Source organism: Crocodylus porosus, unplaced genomic scaffold (genome assembly GCF_001723895.1).
Source record: "Crocodylus porosus isolate Cpor-Errol unplaced genomic scaffold, CroPor_comp1, whole genome shotgun sequence".
Taxonomy (NCBI): Eukaryota; Metazoa; Chordata; order Crocodylia; family Crocodylidae; genus Crocodylus; species Crocodylus porosus.
The window spans coordinates 30,499,652-30,517,424 of record NW_017728886.1 but is presented as its reverse complement, the minus strand read 5'-3'; the positions used below and the strand labels follow the sequence as shown (position 1 = coordinate 30,517,424).

Here is a 17,773-nt window from a genome sequence, read left to right as displayed (position 1 = left end):
CTCTTGCTATTATTCAGCACAAGGCAGGAAGCTCTTTATTGATATTTCACACATGCTGGCTAATGCTTCATTGAACAGATTAGAAAGGTTTCAGGCCCCACAGAGGTACATGCTGAAACTGGTGCCAGACACACTACAGTGTAATGAAGTCAACACGTTCTGTTTGTCAGTTTGCTGCTGGAAGTCAGAAACATGCTTCAGAAGTTAATCGAATTTGTGCTCTTTCCTCCCCTTCTTGTTGAAATAACACTTACAGGTAAAGTTAAAAGGGAAAAAAGGGTACATTCAGCTGTAGGGCTGTTTATCCAAAGCTACTTCTGAGCACTACGATGTATTCAGTTGCTAGGGATGTTAGTCAGGCAGAGAAAATTGAAGTTGATTTCTTTTGTACAACAGCTGCAGAACCAGGAGGTGCTGAGGGCAATGATGAAGAAAGCAGAGCTGGAAATCAATGGCAAAGTAATTGAAACAGTGAAGAGGCTGGAGGATCCTGTGCAGCGACAGCGCAACCTGGTGGAGCAAGAAAGGCAAAAATACCTTAATGAAGAAGAGAAGACTGTGAAGAAGCTATGGTAGGTGGAAAATCCTCCTCATGCCTTGTTGTTTGTGCTTCGTTTTCTCATCTGTAAATGTTAACTTCTCCATTGACTTCATAGGGGCTACTCCTGTGAGCGAGATCTACATACCATGCACGCTTTTTCACCTGTCATAATTCTTTGCCCTCTAGGGCTTGGAACAAACATTCAAAAAGCCTGAGCCTGAATTGATTCAATCTTTGCAGGTTAATCTAAGCTACCTAGGCTGAATTAATTTGCAACTGCACAGACATCCCAGAAATGCAGGCACATGCCTGCAGTGGCTCAGGTTAAAGGGTGCTAGACCAGCCCTCCCCTCCCCTTCCCTTCCCTTCCCTTCCCTTCCCTTCCAAAGTACTGAGCTGGGGGACGGGGGGGCCTCCCCCCACTCCCTTCTGACCAGCCCAGCCGGGAATTGATAACAATGTTTATCACCCCTAACTCAGTGTTTATCACCCCATTAAGAAAATAACAGAGGGACAGTACCAGCTACCTGTTGATTCTGGCTCTGTCCCCTCTGCCACAGCATGAATTGTAGCCAGCATGTGGTCTTCTAGCTAATGCTGTGCATCTGTGTAAGGCAGAGGGGATGGAGCAATCTCTGCTCAGCAGGGAGTGGGGAGCAGGGGGAAGCCAGGCAGATGCCTGCAGTCTCTGCTGAGCTCTAACCAGACAGTAGAGGGGAGGGGCCAGCCCTGCTGTGGAGCAGAAAGCCCCACCCCGCCCAGCCCAGAGAGCATGCCAGGATGCTGGGAGGCTCTGGTTTAACCAGCAAAGGGGTCTGTGACAGACATTGCATAAACTGGTTTGAGCCAAATCCATTAAGTCTGATACTACATTCAACCATGTTTATCTTAAACCTGTTTCAGCCATTTTCAAACTAGTTTATGTTCACTGAACATCTGTTTTGTTACAGGTTTAAGCCAGTTTCTGATCACTTAAAACCATTTATGTGTAATGTCTGCCTCTAGCCTATTTCTATAATTGTTTTTAAGGGACAATCTACAAACAAGTGGCCTCTGGCTGTGGGTTCTTTGTAACTGGTCTCAGTACTGATGAACAAATCCCACACCTATCATTTGATTCAGTTTTTAAATGTCCCCATCCATCTGCCCCCTATGCTCCCTTATGCTCATGCCGAGCACCACCCCCTAAGTCAGATATTCAGGACAATGTTATATTAATAGGAGAGGAGGGGAAACACTAGCATTTCCTTGAGAAATGTTTTGGTATGGAATTGGAGAGAGAACAGAGGGAATAATGAGTTTGAAGTTAAGTGTAGAGCAGAGTGATTACTGAGCTGTTCTGTGGAGTGGGCATTAGTGATATAGGACTTTGAAAGACTTGAACAGGAAAAACAAAGTTTTAATTAAAATCAGTGATGTCAATATCTTTCTGACCCTTATATACCGAGACCCTCCAGGTGCAAATCTGGAGTTAGAGAAACACCTGCAGGTTGCTTATAAGTAAAGATGTTTCTCAAAGAGTCTTTTTTTTCAATGCTGCAGCTTAATGAGGTGGATGATGTCCAGTTGTTTGTTACAGCTTTTGCTCTAACAATTATGCATAGGGCCTAAGATCAATCTGAAATCAGTGGATGGTCTAAGTAGTTATAACGTTTACACTTTGTAAGATACAATGTAATTCATTATTTTTCACTACTGAGCCTAATTTATATTTAGCTGCAACTGAAAAATTGCTCCGTTACGTACAGAAGAATTTTAAAATCAGTTTCTCTCTGGAAACATTAATCAAAGTACTCTACCAATATAAGGAGTGCTGGTATTTATAAACAACAAGGGAAAGTGAATCTTTTATGTTAATCTATGGGGTGTCAAGTAACTCATATTTATAACAAAACAGTAATTATAAAGAATAACTTTACTCAAAACAGTAATTGTAAAGAATAACTTTACTGGGAATTGATAATGTAACATACTGGGGTACATGTTGAAGTAAATGAGCATGCAGTCCTAAATAAACTACAGTCACTGCACTCTCCTACTATTCTCCTGTTTGGTAGTGTAGTCACCTGTTGCACATTATCTAAATCCTGGGTAGTGTTCTCTGAGGGGAGGATCTCTGTGGCACTTACTTAGAAAAGTGCTTCATAGAGTGGATCACTGGTTGGGGTCATGTGCTACTGCATTCATTCGTACAAATAGGCAGTTAAAATTCTCCTTTCTGATTGCTATGCAGAGCCATAGAGTTTGGAATACATCCCATATGTAGAACCCTTCTGATTCTATTACACCTCCACTCCACGATCCAAGTAAGGTCTTATAAAGGAAGATTATACAGATTTGCAGTGCAGCCAAGAGACCATGGACTGAAGAGGAGAATTTATTCTTTAGTGCATAGAATGGAGAGTCTTAGGCCTCTAACAGGTATTCATATCTAGTAGTGGAAATTGCTTAGAAATCTTTATGAGGGAGAGAGCAGTACAGGCATTTAACCTATGATCCTCATCTGGGGAAGGTTTGGGCATCAGCAGCAGCTCTAGTCCTTCCCCAGACAGGTCCAGGAGGAGACAAATAGTGCCCCCCTCCATCTCCCACTGCTCTGCAGACCAGGGACCCAAGTTCTGAGGGGCAGACAGGGAGCAAGGAGGAGCTCTTCTACTCCCCTCCCAGACAGGTCTGGGAAAGGACTAAAGCAGCCACTGAAGACTAGAGCAGCCACTGGGCTGGGGAATAGGCAGAGGGCTTTGACCTGCTGCTCCACTCCCTTTCCAGACCAGACTGGGAAGGGAGCATACAAGAATTCTTTCTTGAGTGAGTTTCTTCCAAGTTGGCATCCGGGTGATCTTTCTCCCAGAGGGGGTATGCTTCCTCCCCATCCCTGTCCTTCCTCCCCAGAGAAATTAACTGAATGCTCATACACTTATGGTTCTATTGAAAGAACGGTAATTTTCCTAGTAGAAATAAGAAATATAGGGCTCTTATAGATGTGCATGGAGCCTGCTCCGACACGCTGGAAGCGTGTTGGAGCAGACTCAATTAATCAAGCATGGAAATTGATGCCTCAGCCTTCTGTGTCTTGTATATCAGCATTCCCGTGCATCCCTGTGTTCAAAAAATGGTGGTGGGGGGCTTTGAAATAAAACGTGTTTGATGACTTTTAGTTGAACCGACCCACCATCATTTTTTCAGCATGGGAATGCTGATACACGTGACATGTGGCCACTTTTAAATTGGCGCAGCTCGCTAATTAAAGTGTTTGCGCTGCATCTCAGAGCACATGTAAAAATGCCCATAATGCCTGTACATGATCTTAGTCATTCCCTTGAAAATGTAGAATCAGCATTTTCTGTCCATCCTAAATATTAAAATATGGAATTGTAGTGAATAGTAGCTTAATACTAGTTCAGCCCTTTTGGAGACGTATTCAAACATGTATGCAAACCTCAGTTAGAAATTTTTCTTAATTGTTTCCAATGGGACTGTTCAGTAACATTACTCCTATGCCTACATAGTAGAAGGATCAAACCGAAAGAGAGAAATAATGTGATAAGACACATCCAGCGTGCTTTGGTCTAAGCAGCTTGTGGCTGTTAGTAATGAAGCTCATACATCACAAAATTACTCCTCAGATGTCAGTTGGTAACATCAGAGAAAGATTAACTTTCTATAAAAAAAAGCTTTGCAATTAAGCTGATACCACTTTACAGATACATGTGGGTACATAGAAACAGGAAAAGGAAAGTACCCTTTTCAGTCTTTTAATTATTGTTTCTTTGATCCCTCCTAAACGTAGATTTGTTTCCTCATGGACAGTATTTCAGGGTTTACACTACATTTGTAAAAATGCAGTAAGAACGTGGAATATGAAAACCTCTCTTCACTTGAATTGATAATAGCAAACATTCTTCTCTGCTACACTGAACAGAGCTAACAAAACAAGCATCTTGGCAATTTCATATTTCATATGAAAAATAATTTTAGACCAACTCCTGCCATTTTTCTCTTAGCACCAGTAAAATTGAGCCTATTTATATAAAAGATGAATTGGCACTGCATCTCAGTTATCGCCATCACAGATGTCTAGTGAAAGCCCAGGAAGCACTCTTAAGCAGATAACTTCCTTGAAAACATACAGAAGACACAGTCCACCTTAAGCAAATAACTTTGCCCATGAAGCAATATACTCTCAGGCAAAAGTCTTAAGGAAGTTCTTTTGGATAAGACAATGCCTTGTTTTGGATGTCAGATACTAAATATCAGCCTTAAGCTTCACTGGGCACAAACTGGAAAAACCTGCCATGATGGTGACATTTATATGAAAGGTATATTTTAAAAAGATATTTTTTAATCTATAAAAGACTAATAAACACCTTTATTTTATTATATTTATATGCTGCACTTCCCAACAAAGGCTTAGCGTAGCTTACAATAAGAGACAAGTAGAATACTGAAAAAAATATAGTAAAGTGGGATAATATCACATGTTCGGGGTGTTCATTTGTTAGATAAAGCATGCATATTTATTTTGTGAAAGGAAGTGAGATTTTGGAATTAGAATTTAATATTAGAATTTCTGTAGTTCACACTAATTTTGAATGATGTTCTGCAGTATCTGGAAGCATCTGTGATTGAAATACACTTCATGAGATGGGCTTTACTACTACTTAAAATCTCTGCCTCTGCTATGCAGATTTTCCAGGGAAAAGTCCTGATTGGAAAGTGAGTGAGAAATGTGATGGAATTTAGTTTCCATCATTCTCAAGGGCTTTTCTTACTATGGTGAGCTTGTGTAACATTTTCTTTCTGTTGCATTTTTATTAACTGTGAGCCAAAATCACTATCCTCTCTTTGTGCTTCCCAAATATATTTCTAAATATGTTTGCTTTCAAATATTTAATGCTTTCAAATATTTAATGTGATAGGTTATTGTCTCCTAATTCAGTTAGTAAATATATGTGTTAGTTGCCAGTGTAAGGCATATTTTTATAACACAATTTTACCTTTTTAGAAATAGTATATAACAGCACTTACCATGTTGTGAGAATTTGATACACTTTTCATAATTCTAATATTGTAAGAGCCTTAATCTGTCAGCCCATAACGCTTTATTCGCATTCTGATTGGCTGACAAACAACCAACCAGAGTGTGAAGAAGTGTTCGGACAGGAAGTAGTGGTGCCACGGAGCACTGCCACGATGGGGGCACAGGGGACAGAGCGGGGTGGGGGGGGCGAGACCAGCTGTTCGGGCCTGGGCTCCCCCCTCACCCTGCTCCCTTGAGGCAGCAGCAGTGGAGCGGATGGAATGGGGGTGGGGCAGGCCAGCAGCACTAGCCACCAGCGCTGGCCTCAGCCCGGCCCTTCCCCCTGCTGTCATCACTATGTGCAGGGCCAACGCGGGCCGACGCCATGGTGGTGTGGGGAGGAGTGGGCCTGACGTGGGTGGGGGGAGGGGAGGAATGGGCCCAGGCCCAGCGTGGCGGGGAATGGTCTGGGGAGATTACCTGGTTCATCGCTGTGAAGTGCAGCGATCCCTGTGACAAGCTGCTGCAGAAGGGGCTCCTGATCTTCGGGGTGTTGTTCTCTGTGCTGCTGCAGGAGGCCTTCCACTTCCTCTACTACAAGCTCCTTAGGTAGGGACCTGGGGTGGGGAAAGAAAAGATAACTTACTGGAAATAAAATCCTCACAGCGCTGTGGTGCAGGTGCGCAGCCTACCTGGGGGAAGGGCGGGCGCTGCTGGCATGAGAGGGAGGCCAAGATGACTGCTGCCCAAACCCCACACTGCTGATTGTCTGAAAGGACTGCTTGGTGTGCAACCCAGCTCCTCTCCACCAATTGGCAGTGAGGGGTGGGGCCACATGACAGAGAGACAGCCCTCATAGTCAATCAGTGCTGAGGGGCTGGGCCACCAGGGCCTCTTGGCCAATCAGAGACATGGGGGGAGAAGGAAACTTGCTGCAGTCAGCCCACAAAAATGGGGACAGCCCTACACACTATCTGCGAAATCGACTGGCTGCCTCTTCAAGTTGGGTAGACCTCTATGTATAGGGCATACACATATAATATTTACAACATAACAGCTACAGCATACTCCCAAATAGCAGCCCACCTTCCCCTTGTTCATTTGTCCATACTCTCTATCTCATCTGTGTTTCTGCAAGGCTTCATTTCCCTTATCAGTACTTCACAAAATATCAAAACCATTTAAATATCAGGAATGAATCTGATGTATTTAATATGTAGTCAAATGTGGAAGGCGTTTTAAAAGTGTAGCCATATGTACACTGGACTGATCTGATTCCAGTCTAGGGAGCCAAACAGCAGAAGAGGGGAGGAAAAGGCATCCTGGAGTCATAGGCCAAGTACAGACATTCAGAAAGCCTCTGCCAGAAGCACTAAACATTGCTCTTCACTTAAAGTGCTGGAAGTGAATGGTTTTTGTACTGAAAATTGACCCCAGGAAGCCCTTTTTTGTTTTTGCATTCTGAGAAGTAGAGAGGAGAAAAGGGAACAAAAAATACCTCATCTCCTCTCTAGAAGTCTTCCTTTATATCCTGTCTATCTGACCATGTCAAAAGCAAGCCAAAAGAGCAGCAAAATACTCCATGCTTCCTGCTTTCTTCCCATTCTGACCTGGAGACAGTCCAGGTCCTTAATGTAATGCTTGAGGTCACCGCTGACATAATGCCCAGACACATAGGATCATAGGAAAGAAAGGCTGGAAGGGACTTCACAAGGTCATCTATGTGAGAAGCTGCCTTTCTGATCCTTGCTCAGGAAGATAGCTGTACTTGCTAGGAGCACTGAGGTTGTTTTTGTTCAAAGTGATGGTCGTAGCAGCTGGTACCAGGACTTTGTCAATGTTGGGTCTGTGGCTGGTAGGACCTTCAGGCAGGTGTGAGCTCAGATTGCTTTTGCAATGTGTGGTAATGGAAAGATGAATTTTACAAACTCCTTCCCACAGGTTTTCAGTTCCTTCAGTGCCAGCTTCATTTTCTCTTATTGTGCAGCAAATGTAAGACCAGTACATATTTATTATTGTGTTTAAATTCACCTGCCCCTTTTTTCTGCAAAAGGGAACAGAGCAACATTCGCTTGCTGCCATCTAGTGGCCCCTTTTATGTTTTCTTAAAGGTTTTCTTGGTGTTAGTGAGAAAGATTGTATTACTTTCTTTTTCATAGGATGTCTTCAAAATTAGTGGTCCTGAAGTAAGCTCACTCATCTGATGTTTGTTTTATTCACTCATGATAGTACTTGTGTGTGCAGTGCTTTATGCCATTCTGCCTCCTAATCTGATGAACTGGCAGATTTCAATAGCTACAAATTCTCCTTTCCAGGTCTCTACAATCTAGAGTCTTATATATTTAAACCAGGTGCTTACCAGGTGCAAATAAATTATGTTCAGGAGGACTGAGTGGAGTTTTCACATGCAATGAGAATTAAAGCTAGTTTATAGTATTGACAAATGGATCACATTTTCGCTTTGCTTTTAATTGACTAGTTATACTAATACTATCTTACCAATAGGATGGGGGACTGGCTTGGATGAAAGCCCTAAAGCAGTAGGATAACAGTAAAAAAACCAAAAAACTTTTCATGCTAATGATATGGTTATATCAAAATCAGAGAATAACAAAGTATAATGACTAATTGATTGGCTTAACAAAAGAGAGCTATCGATTCAGCACCAGATAGGAGCTGAATCAACTGTGCAGCAAGGTACCTCAAATCAGAGACCACAACTGCAAAATAATCCCCCTTTTTATACTATTCTGTTACCATTTTTTAAGGCAGGGTTTTCCCTTTTTTAACCTTTTGGTCTCAGTTTCAGCTCATGTAACGCCTTTATATTTTTTTCTTGATTTTGTGGGGGGCGGCAGATCAAGGCCCCCACAGTGACCAGAGGGAGTGGAGGTGGGGCAGACACTGCATAGGTGGAGGGAGAAAAAAATTATTTGGGAAGGAGGGAGCTGAGCATGCATGTGCGTGCACAACCCCCTCCTCCCCAGCAGGAAAGTCTGTGGGGGAAGGGGCAGGGGGAGGGAAAAAGGCCATGGGGAGCAGATTGTGGCCCCCCATGATGAGGGAGGGAGCTCGGCCCCAGCTGGGCAGGGTGTGGGCCCCAGCACAGGCAGGAGCAGAGCCCCAGCTGGGCGGGTGGTGGGACAAGTGGAGCCCCAGGGATGCCCCTTGGACCTCCACTTGTCCCACCACCCATCCTGGCTGGGGTCCCACTCACACCACCCCTGCTTCTGGCCCGCTTCCTCCCTCACCACAAGGGCCTCAATCTGCCCCCAGTGTTGAGGGAGTTAGTGGGGCTGGGGATCGAGAACCCCACAGTACATGAGGGAGTGGGACAGGGGCAGGGATGAATCATGCCTCCTGGACTGTGAGAATTGTCCCACGACCCTGCCCAGCTGGGGCCCCATTCACCATGAATGAGGCCCTGGCTGGGTCAGGTTGTAGAACAGTCAGAGCCCAGCAGCTTGTCCAGAGGTACAATGGGAGGGAGCCAAGGGGGAGGGCATATGCCACCCCCTTGGCTCCCCCGTGGTGCATGCAGTAGTGGGAGGTTCCCCCCTCCCCACCCCCTACCCCCGCATCCCTGGACAAGCTGCTAGGCTTCAGTTGTCCCACGGGGCATTGCACTTAGCTGGGCTGGGGGGGGGGGAGGTAGAGCAGCAGCTCCTGCCACTACTAGTACCCCCAGGAGGGCATGGGAGCATGTGCCCCCTGGATCTGTGCAGGTGACGAAGCGGGCTGCATCTGCGGGCTGGGGCCAGGGCTATAGCGGGCTCTTCCCAGAGGGGACTGGGCCGAGCTATGCTAGGGGTGGGTGGCGGTGGAAGTGGCACTGGGAGTGGGGCTATGAGAGGGGCTGCAGCCACCCCAAAATTTGCCATAGCCCCTCCAATCCCCTCCCAGTGCAACCCAGCCCAACACCTGCACTGGGAACAGCCCAGCACTTCCACGGCCTCAGCCCACAAAGCTCAGCCTGCATGCTGGTCTGGCAGCACATGCCCCCCACCCTTTCCCCATGCCCTCCCGGGGGAGCGTGTAGCAGTGGTGCTGAGAGGGTGGGGGGCTTGCATGTAGTGGCCACCACCACTGCCACCACCCTGCTTGGCTGCATGCCCCGCTGCTTTCCCATGGCCAGTTGTTCTGTGGGCTGCTGACAGACCACACACCTGGCCAATCGTGCATTATTGGGGGTGGGCACAAAACATACTCCCCCCCTCTCCCTCGGCCATTCAGACCCTTGCAGCTCTGCTGTAAGCGGGGTGGGGAGGTGCTGCAGTGTGCTGTTCAGGGCCAGCGGGGCCTGGTGCATCCCTCCCCTTCATTCCTCCCCCACCAGTTAAGAGGCGAATGCTCTGGGGTAGATGCTACTGCTGAGCCCTGGGGTGTGCTCCATCCCCACCTGCTCACCCACCCACACATACCCCCTACAACCTTTCTAAGTATACCTGGGGGTATGTGTACCCCTGGTTGACAATCCCTGGCTTAAGGTACTTGACCCATCATATTAAAAGATGTGTACCTATCTATTGATAGTTTTTTATATATATATCAGCTATGCATTGATGATTCACAGAAAAAGAAAAACTTGCAACTTCAGCAAAAAGAAGAGTTTTGTTTAAAACTTAGCTGTGTGGTTTTTTTATGTGTATATTGGACACGCCAAATTAATTCTAAACTTCCCTGTATCTTAAACCCTTGTGCTTCATTTTTGCTGCACAAACTCTGCCTAATTAATACTTTTGCTCTTCCCTGTTTACAGTTTCTGTAGTCTGTAAGCATTTTGTTTTTTTTCTAAACCTTGGGCAACAGCATGTAGTTAATGGCATTTGTTTGCATCAGAGTTGCAAACATGGAGAGATGCCAACGTGGTGAGGAATGTAGCTAAATTCACACATGACATTTGCAGAACAGCACTTTCCACCAGAATCTGATCACTAGAGCCATCCTGAGGGGTAGACCTTAGTGCATTGACACTGTAAAGTTGTGACCAGTGACATGTGCTGGTGAGGGCTGGCTGCAAGAAGTAGTGGTTGCTGTCAGAGACCCCAGAAAACAGTTATTTCTTTTTTGACTTGCCACAGTTAGGTGGCTAAGCAGTTTATTTATGCCTTTTTCTAATGTGCTGGCAATTTTATAACTTCCCCTGGCAACTGAGTAAGATAATGCAAGAAACTATCTGTAAGGCTCAAGATGTAATGTGCCTACTCAAATGTGCTAATTCTCAGCAAAACTTGTTTGAGCATGAGTAGCACCACATCAACACGGCTGTGCTACCAGTTCGGGAGGTAGGTCGTGTAGAGCAGGTGTTATATATCTCTGAGGTGCTGCTTTGCACCAGATAGAGATGGAAACATATGCAGTGCCTCTGCCTCCACCCTGTGGACTGTTTGAGTGCAGCTCCATTTTTTTTTCTGGTACACTTAGCATGGTGAAGCTATTTAACAACTAGTTCTCACAAATAATTTGCACTCTTTGGCTTTTAATGAGCCCTTTTGTCACGTGTACTTGTTATTCAGGCTCTGAGGATGTTATTGACGGGATGCTTAAGTCGCATGTTGTTGTGTTCTTTTAAGAGGATGTGTGTAGCCCTTTAGAAAAAGGTTTCAGATGTAAGTACTTGTGTTTCACCTTTGAGTAATTGCCCACAGATGCATTCTTACTTTGCGGGTGTGCGTCATGCCTTTTGCTTTGACTGGGGACTCTTCTGCTTCAGCAGCAACTAAAGAGTGGGCCCTAACCCCACCCTTCCTTGATCCCCCATGCTGCAGGGAGCAGGCACATTTCCTGCTCTTCATTTCTTCTCACCCACTTGGCAACAGACAAGAATAGAGCCTGCTTGTCCTTCCTCTACCTCACCTGAGGGCAACATGTCCAGACTGTGGCAGACAACAGGACCAGTCTTCCTGGCTATGCAGAGCAGCAGTTGCATAATGGTGCTAGTGCATATGCCATCTATTTCACCCACCTAATCTTCAGACTGCCACAGCAGATCACCCAAGCTGTCATCTGTCTACATCATGAGAGAAGATTCAAGAACACTGTACTCTGCACCATATTTGTGCCATGAAGCCATCCAGACATAGATCAGTTCACACCTGAAAACCAGAAATGTGCCTCTTTCTGCTCCAGGGAGTATTCAGCCCAAGTTCCCTGTTAGACAAATTTGTAATAGTGGTTGAGGAGCCTCCTGTGTCTATTCCATCCTACACCTTTGATCTTGCCTGTCCTCTGCAAAGTGAGACAGAACCAGGCCCTAGTGGGCACTAGTGGTACCTATGCAATGGTCCCAAATCCTTGGGGAGGCATTTGTCACTTTAGATGTACTGTAGAAGGAGGGTACAAATGGTACTCCTTTGCATGCTTTGCTAAAGTCCTTTCTCCACATTACAAAGGAAAGTAATGGCTCAGGCATTATGCCTGAAGTGTCCAGTGAGTAGATTCTGTGCAGCCAGGCCTGAAACACGCTGAGGCAAAGTCTGCATGGGGCATCTTGAGAGTGAAAGCAGCCAAGTGCCCAAGCAAAGATAGGTAAGCTCTTACCACCGTCACTGAGAGCTTTCTTGTGTCCTTGTGACGCAAGCTGTGGGAAGCACTTTTCTACTTTCCCAGGACTTCATCACCCTGGAACCAAGTGAATTCGTTTTCTTTTTTCTTTTCTTTTTTTTTCTCTTTCTCTTTCTTTTTCTCTTTTTTCTCTTTTTTCTTTCTTTTCTTGTCTCTTCTTTTCTTTTCACCTTTCTTTTGAGAGATTGTGAACTCCTCTACAGCTCTGTGCCTCACTACTGGTTCCAGCAGACAAATGACACTTTTGCAAAAAGGCCACAGGCAACCCATTCAGTTGGAGCAGTCTTGTGCTGGATTCATCCATTGACCTAGAAGTAAATTCACATCCTCTCTCTCTTGCTGTCAGTGGACATAGGAAGGTACCACTATATTTTTTCCCCTGTCATGGACTTCCCCAGAGCTGCTCATGCTCTGGGCTTTCAACTATGCCCTTTGCATGATGATCTAACACCAGCATCTGACAGCCAGATATGGTGCCTCCTCCATTTGGGGCAATTGGTCACTATTTCTCCTTGGTAAGTCTCTCAGCTCTGCCTCTGAGCTGGGGTCAAGGGCCTTGAGTTGGCACCCCCCACCCCCAAACACAAGGAGCAGATTGACCTCCACAGTGCCATCAGGATTGAAACCTCTGTACCGATCATGATCCAGAGGATCTATCAGCAGAGGTAGACAACAGAAACATCCCCATCCTTGTGGCACCAAAGATTCAGCACTTGTTAAATGGCAAAAAGCCTCTCTGAGCTTCCATAGTTATCCCACAGGGCCAAGAAGCCAGAAGAAGGGGCCAGGTCTAGAGCTCCTTCTTCAGGAGTCTCCTGTTTTGCCTGCGTGAGGTCTCTAAAGTCTGATGAAAATAAATATCCGTAAGAGCTTCTTATGCAAAATATAACTTTGCTTTTTATGTTCTGTGGTGCTGTGGTTGTGTGTCACTGCTGTCCTTCATCTTAAGGTAATTTTAAGTTGCCCTGGGGAAAAAAAGGCAAGAAAGAGACTTCTGAGGGAAGAATGCTGCCTGAAAGCTGTAGAAGGACACAGAGTCCTTGAAGGGCTACCATAAAGAAGAGGAAAAGTACCTTTTCAGTCTTGCTGCAGAAAGGAAGATGTGGACAAATTTCTTGAAGCTGCAGCAATGTAAGATGAGATTGGATATCAGGAAAAATTTATTCACTGTTAGAATAGAGAGGCAGTGGAATAGACTGCCTTGGGAAGGTGTGGACTCTCCATCACTGAACGTGTTCAAGAAGAGTTTGGATAGATACTGGTTGGGGATGATCTAGGCATAGCTATGCCTATATTTTACCATGGATATTGCCCATGCTCCTGTCCTCCCATCCCTTCTCCCACTTTTTGCTCCTACATGTGTCAAGGCATTTTTAAACCATGCTAGAGACATTAAGTGTTTGGCTACAGCCAAGGCTGGGGAACATGCCAGTGCTCCTGCTGCGACCGAAATCAGATGTTCCTCATTAGAGTTTTTTCCTTCCACTCAAGGTCAGACCGATTGCTGTTTTGGGGGTCAGGAAGGAGTTTTACCCTTTGCTCAGATTGGTGTGAACTGTGGGGGTTTTTGCTTTCCTCTCTAATTGGGGGTGTAGCCCTGTACCTGGGACCTCTTGAATGGATATTGACAACAACATTGTATGGAACCAGGCATTGGCTGCTGTGCTTCCCCTGTTTTGCCTGTGGCAGGTTAGGGTATTAGGTCTATATCATGTCAGGATTGAAAGTTCTTATTTAAAGTTTAGCTTGTGGCTTGTGCAGGATAGTTTGGATAAGGATGATCCTGCTTCAGACAGGGAGTTGAACTAAATGACCTCTGTAAGTCCCTTCCAGCCCTACTTCTTTATGACTCTGTGAATCTGGCTGTGCCCAGGGAGACAGGATTTTGTACATTCTTTGTAAATAAATAGGATTGTATTAAAGAACTCCCTGACTTCATCATCAAATTTTTCCTTTTTATAATAATGACCCACAACACTCCAAAGTTGACTAATGAGTTGTGTCAAAAAAGAGAACACTGTGTTGTGCTAATTGACAGCAGAGGTAGCTTACTCAGACAGAATCTCATCCTTTCAAAACTTCCTATAAGAAATGTCTGCTGCAGTTTGCCTGTTTTGTTACCTTAACACACTCAAAAACCCAACTATAACTCCAATCTGCCACCAGCATTTCAAAGGAGCTGTTAGGACTTTGGCCTCTGCTTTGTTTGGCACTAACCAAAAATGCATTTTAAAGTAGATGGGAAGGAAGCTAAGAGTAATGGGTGGTTTAACACAAATACTTCAGCAGGTCACATTTGTGTTCACTATGGTCTTTTCTGCCTGTGCATTGTTGTTGCTGTAGCACACAAGTCATACCCTCAGGTAACTTGCATCATGAAAGCAACTAATTTATACTTGTGTTACTGTCTCACCTGCCCTTTTACAGTGTGGATGAACGTGGCAACACATCAGAGGATGTCAGGCACTTACATTTGTTATAATCTGACAGTTTTATTGAGAAGCTGGCCTTCTAACACTTTTACAATCTCCTCTTTTTTGGCCCCAGTAGGCAAGGCATTAGCAAATTTTAATGTGCCGTAAGTGAGGTTTTTTTAATCTGGTGTGTCCATTTGGTTCCTTGTATTTTCAGAAAATATGATTATAATAGCGTAGTTCAGACAAAGCTTTATTTATGTTCTTTTAACAGTGAGCTAGAACATTTTGTTGAGGAACTGAAGAAGGACTCCCCAGCCAAGATAATTACACTGAAAGACGTTGAAGATGGGGCTTTTCTTCTGCGTCAAGTTGGAGAAGCTGTTGCCACCCTAAAAGGTCTGTTTTCTTCCTTAAGTTTGACCGTGTTGTCTTTAATCATCAGATCTGATATAAGTTTGTTTCTTGATCTGGAACTTCACCACTTGCTTCAAAAAAAAAAAAAAGAAAGATGCTGCAGGTGCGAGTTGTATGGCCTCTGGGTGGTGCTAGAAGTGCAGCTAATGACACTTAAAGAGTCTCTGACTGCTTGGTTTATGTATTTGTTTTTCCTTTACTGTATTTCTCATTTCCAGTCTGGATTTCATGCTTCTTCTCTTTCCAGGTGAGTTCCCAACACTTCAGAATAAAATGCGGGCAATCCTCCGCGTTGAGGTGGAAGCTGTCAGATTTCTAAAGGAGGAGCCCCATAAACTGGACAGCTTGCTGAAACGAGTCCGCAGCATGACTGATGTCCTCACTACACTAAGAAGGTGATTTTTTTTTTTTTTCCCTCCAGAATTGTGACTGGTTTCTGCCATGGGGGCTGGAACCGCTTTTTAGAGTCAAAAGGTCTTGAGAGCTGAACCTGTCGGAGGTGTAACAACCAGATTCTGCACCTTAGACAGTGGCTGTTGCTGGGGCAGTTGTTGGGCTGCCAGTGGTGACAGTCACCAGTCTCTGGCACCCAGGGCTGCTACTCTGCTTGTATACCCCTAGTTACCCTAGTAATTATTTATGGATTCCTTCTATACTTTCCTAAAAGCAAAGTAAAAGATGATATAAGTTGCTCCATGCCCTGCATTTGTCTAGACCAGTTGGCATAGACCACTGGAAATTAAATGGAGACCCAATCTAATCTCAATCCCCTGACTAACATCTGTAAGCCTCAGTGGCATTTAAATAAGAATCCACACATTGGGTTGTACCAGTCTCTAAGGCAAACATTTGTAGGCGTTTACACCAGTATAGGTTAGATGAGGACTCTCTGAGGCTATAGCTTAAATTCCCCAAAATATAGCAGTAAAACATGACACAGAAAGAACTGTGGGCATATAAGAGTATGCTACAGCCTTGTGGTTTCTTACTAGAGATGAGAGAACAAATAGTAAATATTTTAAGTACATATGTGGGATCCTGAACTTCTTTACTCTGTGCTTTGCAGATGAGGGATCTGGCAGAGAAAGCACAAACTTTGTATGAGATTTCTATGCAATAAGTGCAGCTGTTTATCCAAGTGTGTCAGGAAATATAAGCAGCAAACAAATGCTGCATCTCTGAAGTAATGGAAATGATACAGTTTTACCAGTGGAAGCCCTGAAAGAGCCAGCACCAAAAAAGGTCCAAGTTTGTACATTTTCCTCATTCTCAGCTAAATACCTAGTTAGTCAGTTGCAGAATTGAAGCTGCGCTTTTTTCTTGTGTTATGAGATCAAGGCAGATTTAAGATGATCATCCTTAATACATATTGTAGGAAATATATTAGAAGGGACTTTCCCAAATTGGTGAGAAGGATGTCCTAGCTTAGTGGGTGCCAACCTTTTTGGCAGGCAGGGAACAAATTAGCTTAGCCCAATGCCCTTCCTGAGTGCTATTCCAATCCCTCTGCCTTCCCTGTTCTGCTGCTCAGCATTCTGATCCCTGCCTAATCTGCTGCTCTGCTTTCTGTTCCCTGTCTTATCTGCTGCTGTGCTGCCTGTCCCCCTCCCCAGTCTGCCACGTGCCACACACATAGGCTTCCTGTGATACATATGGCACCCATGCTGCAGTTTGGCCACCTCTTGACTAGCCCATCTGATAGAAATCTTTCCCCAGTTCTGAATCATTATGTATGTTAATGTGATTGCAGCAGAAAGTGTATGTAGCCTTTTAATTTCTAGTTCCTTTCAAGAGAAAATGATCCAATTACTGGGGTTTTCCTAATTAAAAGCACAATGAGTTCTGAAGTTATGCTGAAGTTATGCTACATAGGTCTGAAGGGAGAGCAGCAAGGAGGAAGTTGTGGTGGGCATCTGCGGTAGGCCACCAACCCGGGAGGAAGAAATGGAAGAGGCCTTTTTTAAACAACTGACAGAAACCTCCAAATCACAGCACTTGGCTCACTTGGGGGACTTGAACTATCAGATCTCCTGGGAGGGAAACAGCGGTGTAAAAGCAGTCCAGCAAATTCCTGAAGTGTGTTGGGGATACACATGGTAGAGATGCCAGCAATGGGGGGAAGTTCTTCTTGACTTGGTACCTGCAAACAGGGAGGAAAGATTTGAGAATGAAAGTGGTAGGTAACCTGGGTGACAGTGACCATGAAATTGGAGTTCAAGATCCTAAGGCAGTGCTTCCCAAACTTTTACTCAGCATGACCCCATTTCTGACCCTGTTGCCTCAGTATGGCCCCTCACCCCTAACCTGAAGCCCTCCCATCCCCCCAGGTGCTCCAGGGCCATGGCTCACAGCCTCCTGGCCCTCACCCCGAGTAGCACCAGAGCCCCAGCTGCCATCCATGGGAGGTGGCAGCTGCTGTGGCCAGAGCAGACCATGGAGCCCAGCTCCCACTCCTCGCTTCCCCGCCATGAGCAGCCTGGCCAGAGCAGAGTCTGAGGTGGGGTGGGGAACACAGGCTGTGGGCTTGGTGCTTGCTGCCTTGCTGCTCTCCCCCTCCAGGGGCTTCGCAGCCCAGTGGGTGGGAGCCAGCATGGGAGGGAGCACCACACTGCTGTGGTTACCAAGGTTAGGTGCCCCCTGCCCACCTGGCTGCAGTAGCGGGTACAACTCCATACTGCTGCTGCTGCTGTCTCTCATTTTGCTGGCCATGATAGCGCAGCACTCCCTCCTGCTTGGACCTGGTCCAGACCCACGCCCCACTGTAGGCACAGAAATCTCAGGGAGGTGTGTGCCCCCCCACGCCCCACTATGTCACCT

At 45.4% G+C, this 17,773-nt stretch overlaps 1 protein-coding gene across 13 annotated transcripts in view; it reads left to right on the top strand.

Moving 5' to 3' along the window:
- Window positions 1-17,773, top strand: part of KIAA1217 (KIAA1217 ortholog) — a 264,429-nt gene that overhangs the window by 223,951 nt on the left and 22,705 nt on the right. For all 13 annotated transcript variants that reach the window (XR_002100374.1, XM_019531957.1, XM_019531974.1 and 10 more), the window contains 3 exons: window positions 397-572; window positions 14,814-14,938; window positions 15,204-15,351. Coding sequence is in view for 12 of the 13 variants with exons in the window: in XM_019531957.1 (XP_019387502.1) it covers window positions 397-572; window positions 14,814-14,938; window positions 15,204-15,351 (449 nt within the window). In the remaining variant the exon portion in view is untranslated. The remainder of the gene's footprint in view (window positions 1-396; window positions 573-14,813; window positions 14,939-15,203; window positions 15,352-17,773) is intronic.